The sequence below is a fragment of the Sminthopsis crassicaudata genome, chromosome 4 (assembly GCF_048593235.1).
Source record: "Sminthopsis crassicaudata isolate SCR6 chromosome 4, ASM4859323v1, whole genome shotgun sequence".
In the NCBI taxonomy this organism is placed as follows: domain Eukaryota; kingdom Metazoa; phylum Chordata; class Mammalia; order Dasyuromorphia; family Dasyuridae; genus Sminthopsis; species Sminthopsis crassicaudata.
The window spans coordinates 320,504,054-320,525,468 of NC_133620.1; the positions used below are offsets into that span (position 1 = coordinate 320,504,054).

General features: G+C 36.3%; 2 protein-coding genes across 2 annotated transcripts in view; both read left to right on the forward strand.

The window, feature by feature from the left end:
* Positions 1 to 18,848, forward strand: part of ANAPC11 (anaphase promoting complex subunit 11) — a 29,407-nt gene extending 10,559 nt beyond the window's left edge. Inside the window, exon 3 of the mRNA XM_074260450.1 lies at positions 17,414 to 18,848. Coding sequence (XP_074116551.1) covers positions 17,414 to 17,559 — 146 coding nt within the window. The 3' untranslated portion in view covers positions 17,560 to 18,848. The remainder of the gene's footprint in view (positions 1 to 17,413) is intronic.
* Positions 18,849 to 19,508: 660 nt separating this feature from the next.
* On the forward strand, positions 19,509 to 21,415 carry NPB (neuropeptide B). Its single transcript, XM_074260447.1, has 2 exons — positions 19,509 to 20,977; positions 21,175 to 21,415. Exons 1-2 carry the CDS (start codon positions 20,738 to 20,740, stop codon positions 21,301 to 21,303), a joined length of 369 nt encoding a protein of 122 aa, XP_074116548.1. The 5' UTR covers positions 19,509 to 20,737; the 3' UTR covers positions 21,304 to 21,415.

Sequence of the window (21,415 nt, forward strand, 5' to 3'; positions counted from 1 at the left end):
TAAAGGTCAAGTTGTGGGGGGAAAAAAACAACAAAGATCTCCTATCCTAATGAAACTAAAAACTTTCAAGAAAAATTTAAGTTTAAAATAAAGAAAACATTTCAATCTGTATTCAGTTTTCCCACATTTCTTTCAATAATTATCAGTAGTTTTTCCTGTCAATTTAGGCAATCTGAGAGATATGAGTTGTTTTAATTTGCATTTCTCTAAACAATAGTAATTTAGAGCATTTTTTCATATGTCTCTAGATGGCTTTAATTTCTTTATCTGAAAATTGTTTGTTTATACTGACCATTTATCAATTGGGGAATGATTTGTACTCTTATAAATCTGACACAATTCTTTATATATTTTAGAAATATATAACATATCATAAACACTGCTTGTAAAGATTTTTTCCCCCAGCTTTGTACTTCCCTTTTAATCTTGTTTTTATTGGTTTTGTTTATATAAACATATTATCATATGTTTCTCTTGTTCTTTTTACTAAATTTTCTCCAGATTTTGTTTTCCTTCTAATCTTTTCTGTATTGATTTTATTTGTCCAAAACCTTTTTAATATAATTAAAATTATCTATTGTATATCTCATAGTACTCTCTCTGATTACTCATAAAGTCTGCCTCATAGTACAGTTTAAGATCTGGTACTGCTAAATTTCCTTCCTTATTTTATTTATTTATTTGTTGCTTATTTTTATTTTCTTCTTTTTTCTCATTTGATCTTTTTTTTTTAATTAATAGTATATAATTTTCAAATTACATGTAAAGATCTCTTTTTTCCAAATAATAATAGCTTTTTATGCAAAGATGGGTTTCAGCATTTACCCTTGTGAAACCTTATGTTCCACATTTTTATCCCTCTCTTCCCCCTAAACAGCAAGTAATCCAAAATATGTTAAACACAAGCAATAAAAGTAGTTTTTGACATTCATTTTTGTAAGATTTTTGAATTCTAAATTGTTTTTCTCCTTCCTCCTTTCCTTACCTCCCCTCTGTGCTAACAAGCAATATGATATAAGCTATATGGTACATGCTTTTTTTTTTTTTTTTTTTTTTTTTTTTGGTACATGCATTTTTAACATTTCTACATAAGTCAAATTGGACAGAAAAATCACAAGAAACAGGAAAAAAAAGGTGAAAATATTTTTCCAAGTATTTAGATCTGATTTTATTTTGTGAGAAGTATTTTGTAATTGTGTTCACATAGTTCTTAGGTTTGTCTTGGTAGGTAGACCCCAAATATTTTATTTTGCCTGCAGTAATTTTAAATGGAATTTCTCTATCTCTTGCTGATGGGCATTGTCAGTAAAATATAGAAATGCTGATGATTTTTGTGTGGGTTTCTTGTACATCCTGCAACTTTGCTAAAGCTGTAAATTGTTTCCAGTAAATTTTTGGATGATTTTCTAGGATTCTCTAACTGTATCATCATATCATCTACAAAGAGGGATAGTTTGATTTCCTCATTGCCTATTCTTATTCTTTTAATGTCTTCTTTTCTTATTGCTAAAGCCAACATTTCTAATACAATGTTGAATAATAGTGGTGATAATGGACATCCTTGTTTCACCCCTGATCTTTTTCAGAATGTGGCCAGCTTCTATTACAAATAATGCTTGCTCTTGGTTTTAGATAGATACTAGTTATTAATTTAAGGAACGCTCCCTTTATCCCTATGCTCTCTAGTATTTCTAATTATAATGGGTGCTGTATTTTGTCAAAAGCTTTTTTGGCATCTCTTGAAATTATCCTATGATTTCTGTTGGTTTTGTTATTATTATGGTCGATTATGGTAATAGTTTTCCTGATATTGAACCACAACCCTATATTCCTAGTATAAATCCCATTTCATCATAGTGTATTATCCTGCTGATAAGTTGCTGTAATCTCTTTGCTAATATTTTATGTAAAATTTTTGTATCAATATTCATTAAGGAGATTAATCTATAATTTTCATTCTCTGTTTTAGATATCAACACCATATTTGTGTCATAGAAGGAATTTGGCAGGATTCCTTCACCTATTTTCCCAAATACTTTACATAGTACTGGAATTAATTGTTCTTTAAATGGTAGAATTCACTTGTGAATGCATCTTGGGGAGTTCATTGCAGGATATAAAATAAACCCACACAAATCAGCAGCAATATTGAAGCGGGTTGTGCTCCCTTTAAGAAACTGTATTTCCTATTGATCTGTGATTCCTTTCAGATTCTCAGCCACTCCTGGCTGAGGCATATCCTCCCCAGACAAGTTGTCTTTCCAGGATGCCAGAGCCTTTGATTCAGTTACAATCCTGGTCAAAAAGCATCCCTTTGAATTCCAATAGGAAATCCAGGCTTGTCCCAGCCCCCATTTTTACTTGCTTGGGCTGCCCAGCCCCCATTGGATCTGATCTACTAGGGCTGTCCCAACCCCCCACCAAGACACTCAATAAAATAGCTTCCAAGAACTAAGATCTTTTGCAGATGGACCTTGGTTACTCCCTTTGCTGCCAGGACTTTCTGTCCACTGAGAACTGCGTTCTCAGTGCAAAACTCCATTTTCCATGGATCTGCCACAATAGAAATCAGTCTCTTGATAAACTCATTTCTATCTAGCAATAAACTTTCATTATGCAACTAATATTCGGGAATGAGTGAATTCTTTCACACCTAAAACCTGTGGCCGATTTAATGGGGATTCTTATAGCCACTAACCTCTAGACCACCAGGAATCTAGACCACTCAAACAGCATTAATATCACTGACAAAGCCCAGCAGCAAGAGATAGAAAGAGAAATTCCAATGAAAATAATTGTAGACAAAATAAAATATTTGGGGATTTACTTACCAAGAATTATATGAAGACAGTTACAAAATACTTCTCACACAAATACAATCAGATCTAAACAACTGGAAAAATGCCAATTGCTCATAGGTAAGCTATGCTAATTTAATAAAAATAACAATTCTGCCTAAATTGATCTACTTGTTGTGTGTCATACCAAACTGCCAAAAAATATTTTATAGAACTAGAAAAAATAACAAAATTCATCTGGAAGAACTAAAGGTCAAAAATATCAAGGGAATTAATGAAAAAAAATACAAAGGATGATGATTTAACAGTACCAAATCTTGAATATAAAGCAGCTGTCATCAAAACAATTTGGCACTGGTTAAGAAACAGAGTGGTGGATCAGTGGAATCGATTAGATACAAATGACACAATAATCAAGGCCTATAGTAATCTTGTATTTAATAAATCCCCAAACTCTAGCTTCTGGAATAAGAACTCGCTATTTGATAATAAATCGGTGGGAAAACTGGAAAATATTATGTCAGAAACTTGACATAGACCTATATCTCACACCCCATTCTAAAATAAGGTCAAAATAGATACATAATTTGGGAATAAAGGATGGTACCATAAACAAATTAGGAGAGCAAGGGATAATTTATCTATCAGATCTTTGGAGAAGGGAGGAATTTTGACCAAAGAAGAACTAGAGAACATTATGAAAGGCAAAATGGACAACTTTTACATTAAATTTAAAAATTTTTGCACAAACAAAACCAATACAAATAAGATTAAAAGAGAAGTACACAGCTGGGGAAAAAAAATCTTTACAGCCAATCCTCAATAATGAGAGGATCCAAATCAGTTCCAATTGATCAGTAATGAAAAGAACCAGCTATACCCAGTGAAAGAGCACTGGGAAATGAGTGTGGACCACATCATGTTATTTACACTCTTTCTGTTATTATTTGCATGTCAAATGAACACCCTGCAGGAGACTTAAAGGAGGTCATGGATAAGAGGAACAGTAGGCAGCTTCATTTCTGGAGTCAGGAATACTTAAATTCAAAGTCAGCCTCCAGACTTATTAGCTGAGTGACCTTGGAAAAGTACTTTAATCACTGTCTGTCTCAGTTTTCTTACCTATAAAATGGAGAAAACAGTAGCATTTGCCTCTAAGCATTGTTGTGATTATAAAAGGGGATGATATTTACAAAGGGGCTTAATAAATATTTGTTGCTGCAACAAGATCATGTGATGATCAACTTGAATCTTTTCAACCATGAGGTGATTCAAGGAAATTCCAATAGGTTTGTGTTAGAAAGTATCATCCACAGAGAGAAGATTGTGGAGACTGAATGTGGATCAAAGCAAAGTATTTTTACCTTTTGTTGTTTGCTTGTTTTTTTTCCCCCATTTGATCTGATTTTTTGTGTGCAGCATAACGAATATAGATATGTATTTAGAAGAATTGTACATGTTTAACCTATATTGGATTGCTTGTTGTCTAGGGAAAAGGGGAAGTAGGGAAGGAAGTAAGAAAGATTTGGCACACAAAGTTGTGCAAAGATGAATGTAGAAAATTATCTTTGAACATATTTGGAAAAACAAAAAACTTTAAAAATACAATTAAAAAAATCTTTACATCCAGTGTTTATGATAAAAGTCTCATTTCTAAACTATATAAAGAACTATGTCAAATTTATAAGAATACAAATCATACCCCAATTGATAAATGGTCAGTGTGAACAATTTTCAGATGAAGAAATTAAAGCCATCTATAGTAATATGAAAAAAATGCTCTAAATCTCTATTGATTAGAGAAATGCAAGTTAAACGACTCACCTCTCAGATTGGCTAAGTTGACAGGAAAAACTAATGGTAAATAGTGGAGGCAATGTGGGAAATCTGGGATACTAATACATTGTTGGTGGACTTGTGAAATGATCCAACCATTCTGGAGAACAATCTAAAACTATGCCCAAAGGGCTACAAAACTGTGCATACCCTTTGACCCAGCAGTGCCATTACTGGGTTTGTGTCCCAAGGAAATCATAAAGGAGGGGAAAGGACCCACATGAGCAGCTCTTTTTGTCATAACAAAGAATTAGAAAAGGAGTTGATGCCCATCAATTAGGGAATAGCTGAACAAGTTATGGCACATGAAGTTAATGGAATATTATTGTTCTTTTAAAAATGATGAACGAGCTGATTATAAAAAGGCCTGGAAAGATTTACATGAATTGATAATGAGTGAAACAAGCAGAACCAGGAACACATTGTACACAATAACAGCAAAAATGTGCGATGATCAACTATGAAAGACTTGTTTATTCTTAGTGGTTCACTGATCTAAAACAATCTCAATAGATTTTGGACAGAAAATGCCATCTGCATCCAGAAAAAGAACTAAGGAAACTGAATATAACTCAATACATGCTATGTTCACTTCTTTTTTCTGTTTTTTAATCTTTCTCATGGTTTTTCACCTTTGCTCTGATTTTTCTCTCCCAATATGGTTCATAAAGCAATGTGTATTAAAAAATATATTAAACTTACCAAAAAAGAAAGAAGAAATGGTGAAAATAGTATGTTTTGATCCATATTAAGTCTCTGTAGTTCTTTCTCTAAATGTGGTTAGTATTTTTCATCCAAAGTTTTCTGGAATTGCCTTGAATCATTAAATTGCTGAGAAAAGCCAAATCTATAAAATTGATCATCACACAATCTTGCTACACCTGTGTATATTTTCCTGTAAATCTCCTTCCTTTACATCATTTCCCATTAATTCCTTTGATGTTCTCAATTTTTTGTTCTTCCAAATTAATTTTACTATTGTTGTCCTTCATTTGTTTCATTGTTGTCTTGAAGAGGATCAAAACGCCATCCCTATGACTATGGCTAATCAAACCAATATGAGCTCAGAATTCTCTGCCACAAGTAGAGCAGAAATAGACCTTATTTTTAACATTTGTGGTAAATTTTCTAACTGGACTCCCTAACTTTGTACATTTCACATTTCTTTTGAGCCACCTCAATTCTGCTTTGCTCATGGAACACAGAACCTTCTCTGAGGAGGGCATGCCATCATGCTATGTGGTCTTGTGTGCTAGTGCCTCTCATAGTATGTTTTCATAAACAAAAAATAATGAGATCAGCACAACTGTTCTGTAGACCTTCACTTTGGGAGTCAATCTAATACCTTTTCTCTCCCATACTTTGCTTCACAGTCTCCCAAACACTGACCTAGCTCTGACAATGCATGTCAACCTCATTATCAATGTGGACATCCCTAGAAAGTATACTGCCCGGGTAAATGAACTTATTATCCACAGCATTCAAAACTTCATTTGCTGTAGTGGATGGTTCCGCATATGGATGATGTGGTGCTGGCTGGAGTTCCTGTGTTTTCTCCTTGTGGTGGTAGGTCAAAATTAGCACAGGCTGCAGAGAATTAATCCATACTTTGTTGTATCTCAGCTGCAGAGGCTGCATTGAGTCAACAGTTATCTGCCAACAAAAAATTATGCACCAATACTCACTCCCTCTGCTTTAGTTTCTGCTTTTAGCCTTTTTCAAATTGAAGAATTTATCATCATTGTGATAGCTAATCTTGATGCCATGTTCATCCTTATTTGAAGGTATTTGACAATATGGCTAAAAGTATCATGCTTTAAAAAATAAAACAAAAAACAAAACAGAACAAGCTAGGGAATTTTGTTAATTTTTTTTCTAGATCAGTAAAATAATTTTTTGCTCATTTAACTGCAATGGCAGTGAATAGATTTTTTTTTTTTTTAAGGTAAAATTGTCATTTTTATTATATTGGCTCTGCCTCCTCATGAACAACTGATATTTTTCCAATTTTTAAAATCTGACCTTATCTGTATAGTGTTTTATAATTATGTTCATGTGATTCTTAGGTTCTTGTTCTTGTTAGAAGGTATACTCTCAGGTATTTTGTAATGTTTGCAGTTATTTTAGTGGCACATCTCTCAGTATTTCTTCTTGCAGGGTTTTATTGGTGATAATATAGAAATGCTGATGATTCATATAGGTTTTTATTTTATATCCTGCTACTTTACTAAAGTTGTTTCAAAAAAAAGTTATTGTTTCCACTAACTTCTTAGTTGAATTTTAATTGGATCTTTAGGATTTTTTTGAATATATCATATAGTAAACAGAGATAGTTTTATTGCCTCACTGTCCATACTAATTCTTTCCATTTCTTTTTCTCTTACTGCTATTGCTAGCATTTTTTCCCTCTTTTTAAATTTTATAATTATAATTTTTTGACAGTATATATGCATGAGTAATTTTTTTATAACATTATCCCTTGTATTCCTTTTTCCAGATTTTCCCCTCCCTCCCTCTACTCCCTCCCCTAGATGACAGGCAATCCCATACATTTTACATGTGTTACAGTATAACCTTATTGCTAGCATTTCTAATGCAATACTGATTTATATTGGTGACAGTGGGCATCCTTATTTCACTCCTGATCTTATTGGGAATGCTTCTAGTTTATCTCCATTATAAATAATCCGTGTGATGATTTTAAGTATATGCTGCTGCTGCTTTTTTTTTTTTTTTTTTTTTTAAACAGGAACAATTTAATTATTTGATTTTGACATCTAGGATCTATAAGAAACTTCTAGAGCAAGCACTATCCAGAATCATAAAAATGAAGCACATTTAAAAACAAAAAAAGGAAAAATAAATTTTAAGTGTGAAATATTCAGTAGCATTATTGATCAGAATATCACTGTATACCCATTCCCCAAAGTCCCTCCTTGTTGTTTTTTCTACCTTTGTCAAATCCTTAAAATTTAAAGATGGTACCTGTCAGAAGAATCAGGGAGCCATAAACCTATCAATGTGAATTATTGAAAAAGCATTTATTGAACTCCTATTCCTACCAAGTTCCAAGTACTGTGTTTAGCACTAAGGATAATAACTAGAGAAAGACAGTTTATGTAGGAAAGATAACATATTAGAGAGTTCAGCTGCTGGATAAATGAAGAAACTTTTTTTAAAAAAAATTTTATTGAAGTTTTCTATTTTCAAAATATGTATGTAAAGATAATTTTTTCAAATTTGAGCCCTGAAAAATCTTGTATTCCAATCCCCACCCCCACCCCTTATCCCCACCTCCTCCCCATATGGCATGTGATCCAATATATATTAAACATGGTAAAAAAAAATATGTTAAATCCAAAATAGATATACATATTTATACAATTATCTTGCTACATAAGAAGAATCAGGTCACTAAAAAATGAGAAAGAAAATAAAATTCAAGCAATAAAAAGAGTGAAATACTATGTTGTAATCTATCCTTAGTTCCCATAGTTCTCTCTCTGGATGCAGATGGCTCTTATCATCACAAGATCATTGGAACTGGCCTGAATCATCTCATTGTTGAAGAGAGCCAAGTCTGTCAGAATTGATCATCCTGTAGTCTTGTTGCCATGTATAATGATCTCCTGGTCCTGCTCATTTCATCAATTTATGTAAGTTTCTCCAGGCTTTTCTGAAATCATCCTGCTGGTTGTTACAGAACAATAGTATTCCATAGCATTCATATACTATAACCTATTCATCCATTCGCCAACTGATGGACATCTACTCAATTTCCATTTCCTTGCCACTACAAAAAGGGCTGCCACAGACATTTTTGCACATGTGAGTCCTTTTCCCTCCTTTAAGATTTTTTTGGGATATAAGCCCAGTAGAAACAGTGCTGGGTCAAAGGGTATGCACAGTTTGACAGCCCTTTGGGCATCCAAATTGCTCTCCAGAATAGTTGGATTTGTTCACAACTCCATCAACAATGTATTAGTGTCCCAATTTTCCCACATCCCCTCCAACATTGCGCATTATCTTTTTCTGTCATCTTAGCCAATATGAGAGGTATGTGGTGATATCTCAGAGTTGCTCATTTGCATTTCTCTAATCAATAGTGATTTAGAACACTTTTTCATATGATTAGAAACAGTTTCAATTTCTTCATCTGAAAATTGTCTGTTCACATCTTTTGACCATTTATCAATTGGAGAATAGCTTGAATTCTTATGAATTTGAGTCAGTTCTCTACATATTTTAGAAATGAGGCCTTTATGAAGCAGATCAGTTCCAATAGAGCAGTAATGAACTGAACTAGCTACACCCAGCAGGAGAACTCTGGGAGATGACTATGAAGCACTGCATGGAATTCCCAATCTCTCTAATTTTGTCCGCCTGCATTTTGGATTTTTTTCACAGGCTAATTGTACACTATTTCAAAGTCCGATTCTTTTTGTACAGCAAAACAATTGTTTGGACATGTATACCTATATTGTATTTAATTTATACTTTAATATATTGAACATGTATTGGTCAATCTGCCATCTGGGTGGGGGGGAAAGAGGGGGAAAATTAGAACAAAAGGTTTGGCAATTGTCAATGTTGTGAAATTACCCATGCGCATATCTGGTAAATAAAAACTATTTAAAAAAAAGAAAAAGATAAAGAAATGAGACCTTTGGGGCAGCTAGTTGGTACCAGTAGATGGAGCACCGGCCCTGAAGTAAGGAGGACCTAAGTTCAAATCTGGCCTCAGATACTTAATACTTCCTAGCTGTGTGACTCTGGGCAAGTCACTTAACCTTAATTGCCTCAGCAAAAAAGAAATGAAGTCTTTATCAGAACCCTTAAATGTAAAAAATAGTTTCCCAATTTATTGCTACTTCCCTTCTAATCTTGTCTTCATTAGTTTTATTTGTACAAACACTTTTTAACTTAATCTATTTAAAATGATCTATTTTGTGTTCAGTAATGATCCCTAGTTCTTTGGTCACAAATTCAAGTTCTAAGTGCTGTCATAAGAATGTGCCAGAAAGACAGATTACATAACTCAGGAAGGCATTTTTAGATTGTCAGTAGGTCATTTGAAACTATCGGGTATTTAAACTAGGGCAAATGAAAAAGCCAAGAAAGCCTTAGGAAGCAGTGTAAGGGTAATTGATAAGGTTTGGTGTAGTGTTCTTGTTGGTTTTATGGAGGTCTTGAAGCAGCCTTCATTTCAATAGAGTAATCACCACGAGAATAGCCAGGGATAAAGTCCAAATTCTTTATTATTATTTCTTCAAAGTCTAGTTTCCTTGCCTGGGACTTTGGCTAGCTTTCTGGAGCCTGTCCTTCAGATGGTCCTTGGTCTCAGTGGAGGAAGCAGGAGGACAGGCCAACCACCACCACGGTGGTGTCAAATGAAGTAAATGAATCTGGCTCTGACCCTGGCTGAGTTTGTCCCAGTTTATATACTCTACACTGAGTATAAACCAATTATTATATTGAGAGGAAGCCATTATTTGTTGTAAGATTAAATCAATCATACTGAACTTAGAACTATTAAGCACTGTGCTAAATTAGATAACCATTGTCTTATTAATTCCACTGACTTAACATCTTGTAAGAATCCTTGTTTTAAGAAGAGTTCTGGCCCTTAAGAGTTTAGGTCAGTTCCTTTTACCTGAAGGAAAAGATGGTTACTCCCATAAACCAAGTCATGTGAACAAATAATCTGGATTGATTTCTAGATGGTCTAGGGCAAGAGTTGCAACAAGTCAGAGTTTAATCATATTTTACAGATGAAGAGATCTGCCTTTTTCTTATGTACATATGAACAATGTCAACAATTATTTATGGTGTGAATTTTTTTGTTTGTATTATTAAAGAAAAATTAAAATAGCACATAGAAAAACCGAGAAAGCAATACAAGTCCATCACAAAGTGGGGGAGGGGGAGAGAAGTAAAGAGAAAATGATTTGGAGAATATATTTCAGGAATAAAGAGTTACATTTTAAACTAAGTTTCAACATCTGTTAAGTATTGAATGAGTCTTCTCACTTTTTAGTTTCTTCTCTGGCCAATCTTTCAGCTTCTATATAGCCTTCAACTTTTGAATGACCAACCAAGTACATACTTTTCTTCAACATTCATTTCCCAAGTCAAATTATCTAGCTTAATAAATTGGTCTCTGTGGACAGCATCTCTATTTTTATTTGTTTTCCAGAGATTTTCTTTCCAATTGGTAATCTAGACATCCATACCTTTGGTGATGAGTTGGTTATTTGTATACATGAGTTTGTCTATATTTGAGGCTTTTGCTTGCTCAATCCATTTGGCAGCTGCTTGCAGTGATGTGATCTGTCTCTCGTTCAGAAAATGTGCTACTTAGTTTCCTCATTTTTGCCCTGTTTCTTTTCACGTTTTAGAATAGATCTTGCTCTGGTCCCTAGGAGAAAGCCCTTCTCTTCTATTATTTTTGCAAGTACCCTTGACATACAGTGTTAGAATATGATCCCTGGTATGGTTGCCTGTGCCAATTTCTAGAGCTTTCTTTTACTCTGCCAAATCATCTCAACTCTCTCCAAAGCTTTGGTGGGAAAAGAAAGTGACTCTGACCTATAGAGAATGCTTCTATTGATGCTTCTTATCATTTTAAGGAAAAATACTTTTATACTTAATGCTTTCAAGTGTTTTTAATAGGAATGAGTGTTATAGTTTTATCAAAAGCTATTTCTGCATCTGTTGATATATGATCTTTGTTACTTTTGTTATTGATAATCACATCAATTATATTAATAGTTTAACTTTTGTTAAACCATCCTTATATTCCTGGCAAAAATCCCTTCTGTTCATAGTTATATTTGTAATATGTTGTAGTCTCCTCTCCTGGCTAGGAGAGGCTAGTATTGTATTTAAGATTTTTGCATCCATATTCATTAATATGCTCTATAATTAAAGTGCTCTATAATTCTCTTTTGCTTTTCCTGGTTTAGTTATCAGGATCACATATATTTCATAGAAAGAATTTGGTATGACTCCTTTGCTATTATTCCAATAATTTATTTAACATTGGAATTACTTGTTTTTTTTAAATGTTTGGTAGCATTCACTTGTTCATCCATCTGGACTTTAAAAACTGCCTTGAACAATTAATGTAGTCAGTTTTCAGTGAGCATTTAAGTATCCACAATGTTCTTGGCATTGTGCTAAGAATTGGAGTGGTAGTTCTGTAAAATTTTCTAGTTCTATTTCACTTTGTGTCATAAGAAACCATAATTTTTCCTAGCTGTTCCATTAATTTCACTATACACTTCAACAACAATGCTGTATGAAGATATATTCTGATGGAAGTGGATATCTTCAACATAAAGAAGCTCCAACTCACTTCTAGTTGATGGACTCACTTCCAGTTAATGGACAGAAACAACTACACCCAGAGAAGGAACACTGGGAATTGAATGTAAACTGTTAGCACTACTGTCTATCTACCCAGGTTACTCATACCTTCGAAATCCAATACTTAACATGCAACAAGAAAATTGGATTTACACACATATATTGTATCTAGGATATACTGTAACACATGTAAAATGTATGGGATTGCCTGTCATCTAGGAGGGAGTAGAGGGAGGGAGGGGAAAATTTGGAAAAATGAATACAAGGGATAATGTTATTTTTTAAAAATTACTGATGCATATTTACTGTCAAAAATTTTTTATAATTATAAAATTAATTTATTTTATTTTATTTTTATTATTTTTATTTTTTTTTTATTCATTTTTCCAAATTATCCCCTCCCTCCCTCCACTCCCTCCCCCCAATGGCAGGTAATCCCATACATTTTACATGTGTTACAATATAACCTAGATACAATATATGTGTGTAAATACCATTTTCTTGTTGCACATTAAGTATTAGCTTCCGAAGGTATAAGTAACCTGGGTAGATAGACAGTAGTGCTAACAATTTACATTCGCTTCCCAGTGTTCCTTCTCTGGGTGTAGTTATTTCTGTCCATCATTGATCAACTGAAAGTGAGTTGGATCTTCTTTATGTTGAAGATTTCCACTTCCATCAGAATACATCCTCATACAGTATTGTTGTTGAAGTGTATAGTGATCTTCTGGTTCTGCTCATTTCACTCAGCAACAGTTGATGTCTCTCCAAGCCTCTCTGTATTGCTCCTGCTGGTCATTTCTTACAGAGCAATAATATTCCATAACCTTCATATACCACAATTTACCCAACCATTCTCCAATTGATGGACATCCATTCAACTTCCAGTTTCTAGCTACAACAAAAAGAGCTGCCACAAACATTTTGGCACATACAGTTCCCTTTCCACTCTTTAGTATTTCTTTGGGATATAATCCCAATAACAGCAATGTTGGGTCAAAGGGTATGCACAGTTTGACAACTTTTTGGGCATAGTTCCAAATTGCTCTCCAGAATGGCTGGATTCTTTCACAACTCCACCAACAATGTATCAGTGTCCCAGTTTTCCCACATCCCCTCCAACATTCATCATTATTTGTTCCTGTCATTTTAGCCAATCTGACAGGTGTGTAGTGGTATCTCAGAGTTGTCTTAATTTGCATTTCTCTGATCAGTAGTGATTTGGAACACTCTTTCATATGAGTGGAAATAGTTTCAATTTCATCATCTGAGAATTGTCTGTTCATATCCCTTGACCATTTATCAATTGGAGAGTGGTTTGGTTTCCTATAAATCAGGGTCAGTTCTCTATATATTTTGGAAATGAGACCTTATTATAAAATTAATTTAAAAAAAAAAAAAAAGAAAGAAAGAAAATGAGAGAACTCCAGTTATCAAGAGGTAGATAGCACTCAGTCATCATCATCATTTATGTATGCCTTGTGTACCGTAGTGGGCAATGTGTGGGGATATCACAGAAAAGAGGTATTGTATACCTGTGAATAAAACTTAACCTGAAGTAATCTTCATCTTATCAGATTCTTTTGTATTCTATATAGTAAGATCCAAGATGTTCTTACTGGCACCTAGGACAAGAAAAAACCTTTGAGTTACCAATGGACAGTCCTTCATAGATTTGATAAAAAATATTTCCTTGTTCTTCAGTTTGATTTTCCCTAAAGATGGCTCTATTTGAGACTATTATAATATTATTCATGAAGTACCAATGGAATTTTTGGTTCCATGTGACATATAAAACTTAAAACAATAATCTGTACCCATGAGGCCCTATACATTTTTGTCTTAAGTCAGGCATATATTTAGTCCTTCTCATGTGTCAAAGATGGTACAGTGACCTAAGGATACAAAGAAAGGGAAAAGACAATCCTTGTGCTTTAGTAGCTACAATCTAATGGGAGACAATAAGCAAATAACGATGTATAAATAAGGTACTTAGTAGAAAAATAGGAATTCACTAACAAAACCTAGACACTAGAATTAAGGACTGGAAAAAGCTTCCTACAGAAGATGGGATTTTAGCTGGGACTTGAAGGAAGCCAGGGAGTCCAGGAATTGGAGATGAGGAAAGAGAGCATTGTTGGCATGGGAGACAGAGAAGATACCTGGAACCAAGGAATTAAATGCCTTGTTTGAGAAATTCCAAGGAAGGTTAGAATGTGTGCTAAGTTATGAAGGACTTTGAAAGCCAAATAGAAGATTTTATATTTGATATTGGAAATGATAGCGAGCCATTGGAATTATATTGAGGAGAGGAATGACAGACCTGTGCTTTAAAGAAAAAATCACTAGTGTCTGAATGGAGGATGGAGTTGAGGGAGGAAAAACCTGAGAGTGAAATCCAGCACCAAGCTACTGCTAATAAATGCCTGCATAGAGTAGTGGCAATGTCAGGAGAAACAAGAAACCAGAACCCAGACCAGAGATATTTCTTAGGGATTCACAGAAATTCAGTTGGAAGGGATTTCCAACCCTTCTTCAACATTCCCAATGTTGACTTGTCAGCCAGTTTCTGTTGGAAGACTTTTACTTTACAAGGAATCCACTGACTCTAGAGGCAGTATCTTTTAAAAGTTTTTTTATGCTTTTTATTTTTATTTGCAATCAGTTTCACGTGCCTCCCCAGTGAGGTTTCCCTTGTAACAAACAAAAAAAATCAAATCAGCAAATATTTAGTCAGGCAGCATGCTAAGGGCAAGCAAGTACAAGTATTACTTGCTTATATCTTTTAAGTGGAGAAAACGTACATAAGAATGTAAAGAATATACATGAGGCAATTTTGGAAGCTAGAGGATCAGAAAAGGCTTCATGAAAATGGTAGCACTTGAGCTAAGTCTTCTGTAAGTGAGAGAATATATTTCACACATGGAAAATGTGAGAAATGCTAAAAGTTAGATTTTTCATAAGATGTTGCAATTTCAGGGTGGTATAATAAGTACTACCAACCAATCAGCTTTCAGAAGAAAAAACTAGCCTAACTAAATTGCCCTTGCTTAATGGGCTCATTGCATATGATATACCTGAGGTAGAGATCATAGCCATTTTTTGAACATGGGATAAATGACCAGAGAGGGGGGAACATATCAACATGAAAGAGGTTGAGTGGGTAATTAAGAGCTTGGAGGGAGAGACTGCACTGGGACTACTAGTATAAAGCTTTCTCTTGCTTCTGTATTGGTGGGCTTCTCTCATTGTAGGAGATGTGCATTTTTGCAAGAATCGTACTAAACAGATTCTTCTTTTACTCTGGACTTATGATTCATTATTGGGCTCAGGGCTAAGTATCACTCTAGCTTAGTGAGTCCCTTTATAACAAAAAATAATGAGAAAAAGGCATGAAGATGAGTGATAGATTTTTTCTTAAACATTTATTTGTTTATTATAGCTTTTTATTTACAAGATATATGCATGGGTAATTTTTCAGCATTGACCCTTGCAAAATCTTGTATTCCAACTTTTCCCCTCTTTTCTTCCCACCCCCCTCCCCTAGATGACAGGTCAAAATAAAGTATGTTCAATACAATATATGTATACATATATGCAGTTATTTTGCTGCACAAGAAAAATTGGACTTAGAAATAAGGTAAAAATAACCTGAGAAGGAAATTAAAAATGCAAGCGGTCAAAAACAGAGGGAGTGGAAATGCTATGTTGTAGTTCACACTCATTTCACACACAGAGTTCTTTCACTAGGTGTAGCTGGTTCCATTGAACAAATGGAACTGATTTGGTTCATCTCATTTTTGAAGAGGGCCATGTCCATCAGAATTGATCATTATATGGTATTATTGTTGAAGTGTAATGATCTCCTGGTTCTGCTCATTTCACTTAGCATCAGTTCATGTAAGTCTCTCCAGGCCTTTCTGAAATCATCTTGCTGGTCAATTTTTTAAAAATTAATTTTATAATTATAACTTTTTTGACAGTACATATGCATAAGTAATTTTTTACAACATTATTCCTTGTACTCCCTTCTGTTCTGAATTTTTCTTCCCCTCCTTCCCTCCACCCCCTCCCCTAGATGGCAGGCATTCCCATACAAATTAAATATGTTATAGTATATCCTAGGTACAATATATATATGTGCAGAACCGAATTTTGTTGTTGTTGTTGCAAAGCAAGAATTGGATTCGGAAGGTAAAAATAACCTGGGGAGAAAAACAAAAAATGCTAACAGTTTACACTCATTTCCCAGTGTTCCTTCTCTGGGTGTAGCTGATTCTGTCCAACATTGATCAATTAGAATTGGATTAGCTTTTCTCTATGTTGAAGATATCCACTTCCATCAGAATACATCCCCTCATACAGTATCATTGTTGAAGTGTATAATGATCTCCTAGTACTGCTCATTTCACTCAGCATCAGTTCATGTAAGTCTCTCCAAGCCTCTCTGTATTCATCTGCTGGTCATTTTTTACAGAACAATAATATTCCATAATATTCATATACCACAATTTATTCAGCCATTCTCCAATTGATGAGCATCTACTCTGTTTCTAGTTTCTGGCCACTACAAAGAGGGCTGTTGTGGATTATATCTAATAGCTTTTTAGTAGAATCTCTGGGGTTCTCTAAGTATCTCATCATGTCATCTGCAAAGAGTGATCATTTGGTTTCTTCGTTACCTACTCTAATTTCTTTAATCTCTTTCTCAACTCTTATTGCCGAAGCTAGTATTTCTAATATAATATTGAATAGTAATGGTGAAAGTAGGCAACCTTGTTTCACTCTTAATCTTATTGGGAATGGTTCCAGTTTATCCCCATTACATATGCTTACTGATGGTTTTAAATAGATGCTACTGACTATTTTAAGGAAAAGTCCATTTATTCCTACACTCTCAAGTGTTTTTAATAGGAATGGATGTTGGATTTTATCAAATGCCTTTTCTGCGTCAATTATGCTAATAGTTTTTCTAATATTGAACTAGGCGTACATTCCTGATATAAATCCTACTTGGTCCTGAGGATGATTTTTTGTAATCTTTTTGCTAACATTTTTGTTTAAGATTTTTGCATCAATATTCATTATATCCCCCAAAAAAGAGATCTAAAAGATTTTCCCCAGTTTCTAGGTGGAAGAATGTCAGAACTCTGTATTTAAAGCAGAGGCAAAATTTCTCATTCCTAATTGCCCATTTTAGAGTATATGGAATTTCTCCCAAAAAGGCCCAGTTTATAATGGTAACTACTCAGTTTAAAATATGCATGTTTTACACATAGTAGATACTGAATAAATATTTGAATTAAAAGTAAAAGAATAAAGCATTTGATTTAATGTAGTCAGTAAATTATAACTTTAGATGTCAACTTGGTTTTTCCAACCTAAATAATATATATTTTTTTTAACTGCAGGTAAGGTGCCTGGGGATGACTGCCCCCTTGTGTGGGGACAGTGTTCACACTGTTTCCACATGCACTGCATTCTCAAGTGGCTTAATTCTCAGCAAGTACAGCAGCATTGTCCCATGTGTCGACAGGAATGGAAGTTCAAAGAGTGACATCTTCTGTGACATCTGTCTTTTCTTCGTGTCATGTGGTGAAGAACTCTGTTACCTTGGGCTTATAGATCCCAAGCCACAAAAAGGGGTCATTTTTACATTCTTCTAAGCTTTTGATGCTTTGAACAGGAACTTTGAAACCACCCACATAGTAGGAAGGGCATGAGAAACAGACTGGATACATGAAGTCACCTTTCTTCTCCTGTGTTTTAACTCTGTTTTAGTGGATAGAAGCTGTAGTTGTTCAAAGGATTAGGCTTCTCTGATTCTGAGAGTTGGGAAGAGGACTGGACTTGATTTTGTTTTTTTCCATTGGCAATGTTGAAACTTTTCATCTTGAAAACTAAAATTCATTAAACTATCTGAATCTTGCTAAAGGCCCCCTGGGCCTCCCAGTTATTTACTTGATAGGTTTATAAGCCTCTGATGTGTCTTGATATGAAAATACTCATGAATAAACATTTCTGTGAAACACCAGTGAGGCCCTCCTATAAAAAAATGAGAAGAGACAATACTGCTTTAGGGCTATCTGATGTAAATTAAACAGGTAAGAAGACACACTAGGAAAAGCACAAGAAGACTAAGTAGATCACATTAGGACAAGAGAGCAGCTGTTTCTACAAACATAGCATTCTCAAATAGTTTAACTATTTAAACATGCTATGAGCATATTTAACAGTCCAAGGGAAGATAGTAGCCAGACTTGAGAGAAGTTCTTGTTGATTGAGTGGTAAAAGGATTGTGGGAGGATATAGTGAATACTGTAGGATGAGATATTTTGGGGAGAGAAATCAAATACAAATGGAGTAGACTTTATGCCTTCAAAGGGTTCCATGAAACCCCTAGTAAACAGAACAAGAAAAATTAGGAGAGGTAATTTATTGTAGAAGGTGTGCTTTGCAAGTATGAAGCTTCAGGTTCCATCCTTAGCCTCTCAAGTTGTTTTCATTTTTGAAAGGCAGTATGGTATATAGCGGAGAGGACTTTAGACTTAGGGGTCGGGAAAGTCTACCTCAAACATTTTCTTTGATGACTCTAGACACAGGTCACTTAATGTCTTTGTATCTCATTTTTCTCATGTGTAAAATGTGGGACTTGGGTTAAGTGGATTCTAAAGTCTCTTCCATTTGAAAGTATATGATCTGAAATCATACTGACCATTGAAGCTGGTCGTTCATCCCCTCTCCCTCTTGTTCATATCATTGTAACTCCTTAATGGCACTGAGCCATTAAAGCCCTCCCTTGTAACAAATATTACAGCTAATTAAAATCAACAAATTGGCTGTGAATGAGAATGAGTGGTCACTACTATTGGACACTGCTATTATGATCAGCCATGTGGAGTGTGGGCGTTTTGGGTTTTTTTTTTTTTTTTAAGACTGAGTGTCCCTATCCTGAATTTCCTTATCCTGCTCAAGAATTTAAGTCATGGGTCCAGTCCCATTCTGGTCAGCATAGGAGCTTGGATCTTCTCCATTTCTGTTCTAGGTCAATTTGAACCTTCTTAGACAACCTTAGACTATCCTTGATCTTCACTCTCACCCCTTCTCCACTGGAGGTAGGGGTGAGGGTCTCCCCGTGTTAAAGCTGTACTTGATGTAGAACAAAATTGCAGCTCACAATTCCCATGTTCAGGAGCTTGGCCAGCCTCATTCTTCCTAGTTACAGGACACCAGCACACCCAACTTGACAGGTGTTTCATTGTCATTTTTTTTTATTTATAATCATTTTCAAATCCTGTGACATAGAATCATAGAATGTTAAGAGATGGAAAAAAGGCAGCCTAGAGATCATCTAATTTAATTTCAATATACAGGTGCAGCTAGGTGGCGCAGTGGATAGAGCACCAGCCCTGAATTCAGGAGGACCCGAGTTCAAATTTGTTCTCAGACACTTAACACTTCCCAGCTGTGTGATCCTGGGCAAGTCACTTAACCCCAGGGTGTGTGTGTGTGTGTGTGTGTGTGTGTGTGTGTGTGTGTGTGTGTGTTTCAATATACAGATAGATAGCTTGTTTTCTATGCGTACTGTGTCCTTCATGGTTCAGATAACTTTTACAAGCTGGTGCCAGTAATGCCTGAAGCTGTTTCTAGAGTCTTGGCATGCCATAAGCCAGATGTATTCTTTTCCCAGGGAAGCTACAAAAACTATAACTTGTCGAATAAAAACTAAGCATCTTGAGGGCAGGGCCTTTCAAACTCTGTATTTCCTGGGCACTTAAAAGTAATTTTTTGCATACAGTGTGCATCTTATAAATACTTGAGATAGTATTGAAGATAACCCTATTTTTATCAGCCTTATAATCCTGGAAGGGGCATGGATTTGGGGTAAAGATAGTTGAGGAAGTAGGTCTTTCCTCCTCTTCCCCCTCCAATTTTAGCTTCCTTCAAATATGTTTCTTTCTGTGGTTATCTCAGCAGTCCTACCTTCCCACTTTCTCATACTGCATATCAGAATTTGTCACCATTGCTCTGACTCCTAACAAACTATGCTTGATATCATTTGGCTTTTCCCCATTCTGAACTTGGGGTTTCTAAGATTAACTAAATTAAGACAAACTCCAAATACTTGAGGTCCATTGAGAATCGTCCACATTTTCCATTTAAAGTGGTGTGTGCACTTTTTAAAAACAATTGGTCTTTGATCCCTTGAATTGTGTAAAAGGGGTCTGTGAGAAAGGGCTGGATTTCTATATTTGGGAAGATTGGGATGGCAATAGGTTCTAAGAGCATCCAGCCTATCACAGCCTGGGCTCCTAAGTCTGACCACGTGTAGAAAACTCAATTCTTTATCTAGGCTGCTCCCCCTCTGCCCCGGCCCATAGATTTCCATCTCTGAAGGAGAGCAAAAAATTTCTCACAGATTCTGTGGACGCCCTGCAAAGTGGAGGTGGTGCAGTCGGGGCTTTGGAGCAGCTTCCGAGCGGGCTCCGCCCCCGCACTTCTCCCCTCCTTACTTTGCTACGTTCGCCTCCTGCTTTTTCTCGGGTTTGGGGTGCTGCACCAGGAGGGAGGGCGCTGAGCCCCCCAGGCTCGCCTCCACCTCCGCTCTCCGCGCAATATGCCCTTCCCTGCTGCCTATATAAGGAGCAGTCGGACTCCTTCGAGCTCAGAGCTCCTGGCAGTCGGAGGGGTACCACCGCTTGTTCGTCTTCTGTGAGTGTCCTCTGCGCTCTCCAATGCCTGCCCCCGGGAAGCTGGTGGCGGCCGTCCTGGCGCTCGGCCTCCTGCTTGTGCCCCCCGCTCACGCCTGGTACAAGCAGTCGGCCGGACCCAGCTACTACTCCGTGGGCCGAGCGTCGGGACTGCTGTCCGGCATCCGCCGCTCCCCTTACGCCCGCCGCTCTGACCCGGTGCAGGACGGTGGGGACATGGGGAACGGCGCCTTTCCCGAGCCTCGAACCAGCCTCCGGAGCCTCGTGAGTATGGGGGTGACGAGGGGTCTCGTAACGGGACAAAGCGAAGTGGCCCGAGAGGGTTCAGAGGGCTGTGGGAGAGTGGCGGGTGACGGGACGGCCGCGGTCTGGGAGAGTCCCTGAGGGAGGCTGGGGCTGCCCGCCAGAGTGCCGCTCGGCAGCGCGCTCCCTTACCGGGGCCGGGGCCCCTCCCTGTCTAGGCGGTGTGCGTGAAGGACATCGCTCCGAATCTGCAGAGCTGCGAGCTGCTCCCCGACGGGCTCGGGACTTTTCAATGCAAGGCGGATGTTTTCCTGTCTTTGGACTCGGCTGACTGTCTCAGTACCTGATGTCCGGTCCCCAGCCATCCCTGGGATGGAAATTGTAGAGCTGAAGCCTCCATTCTCACCCCGCCCACCCCTTCTCACCCCAAAATGAATAAAGTGAAAAGATGAAATGGCA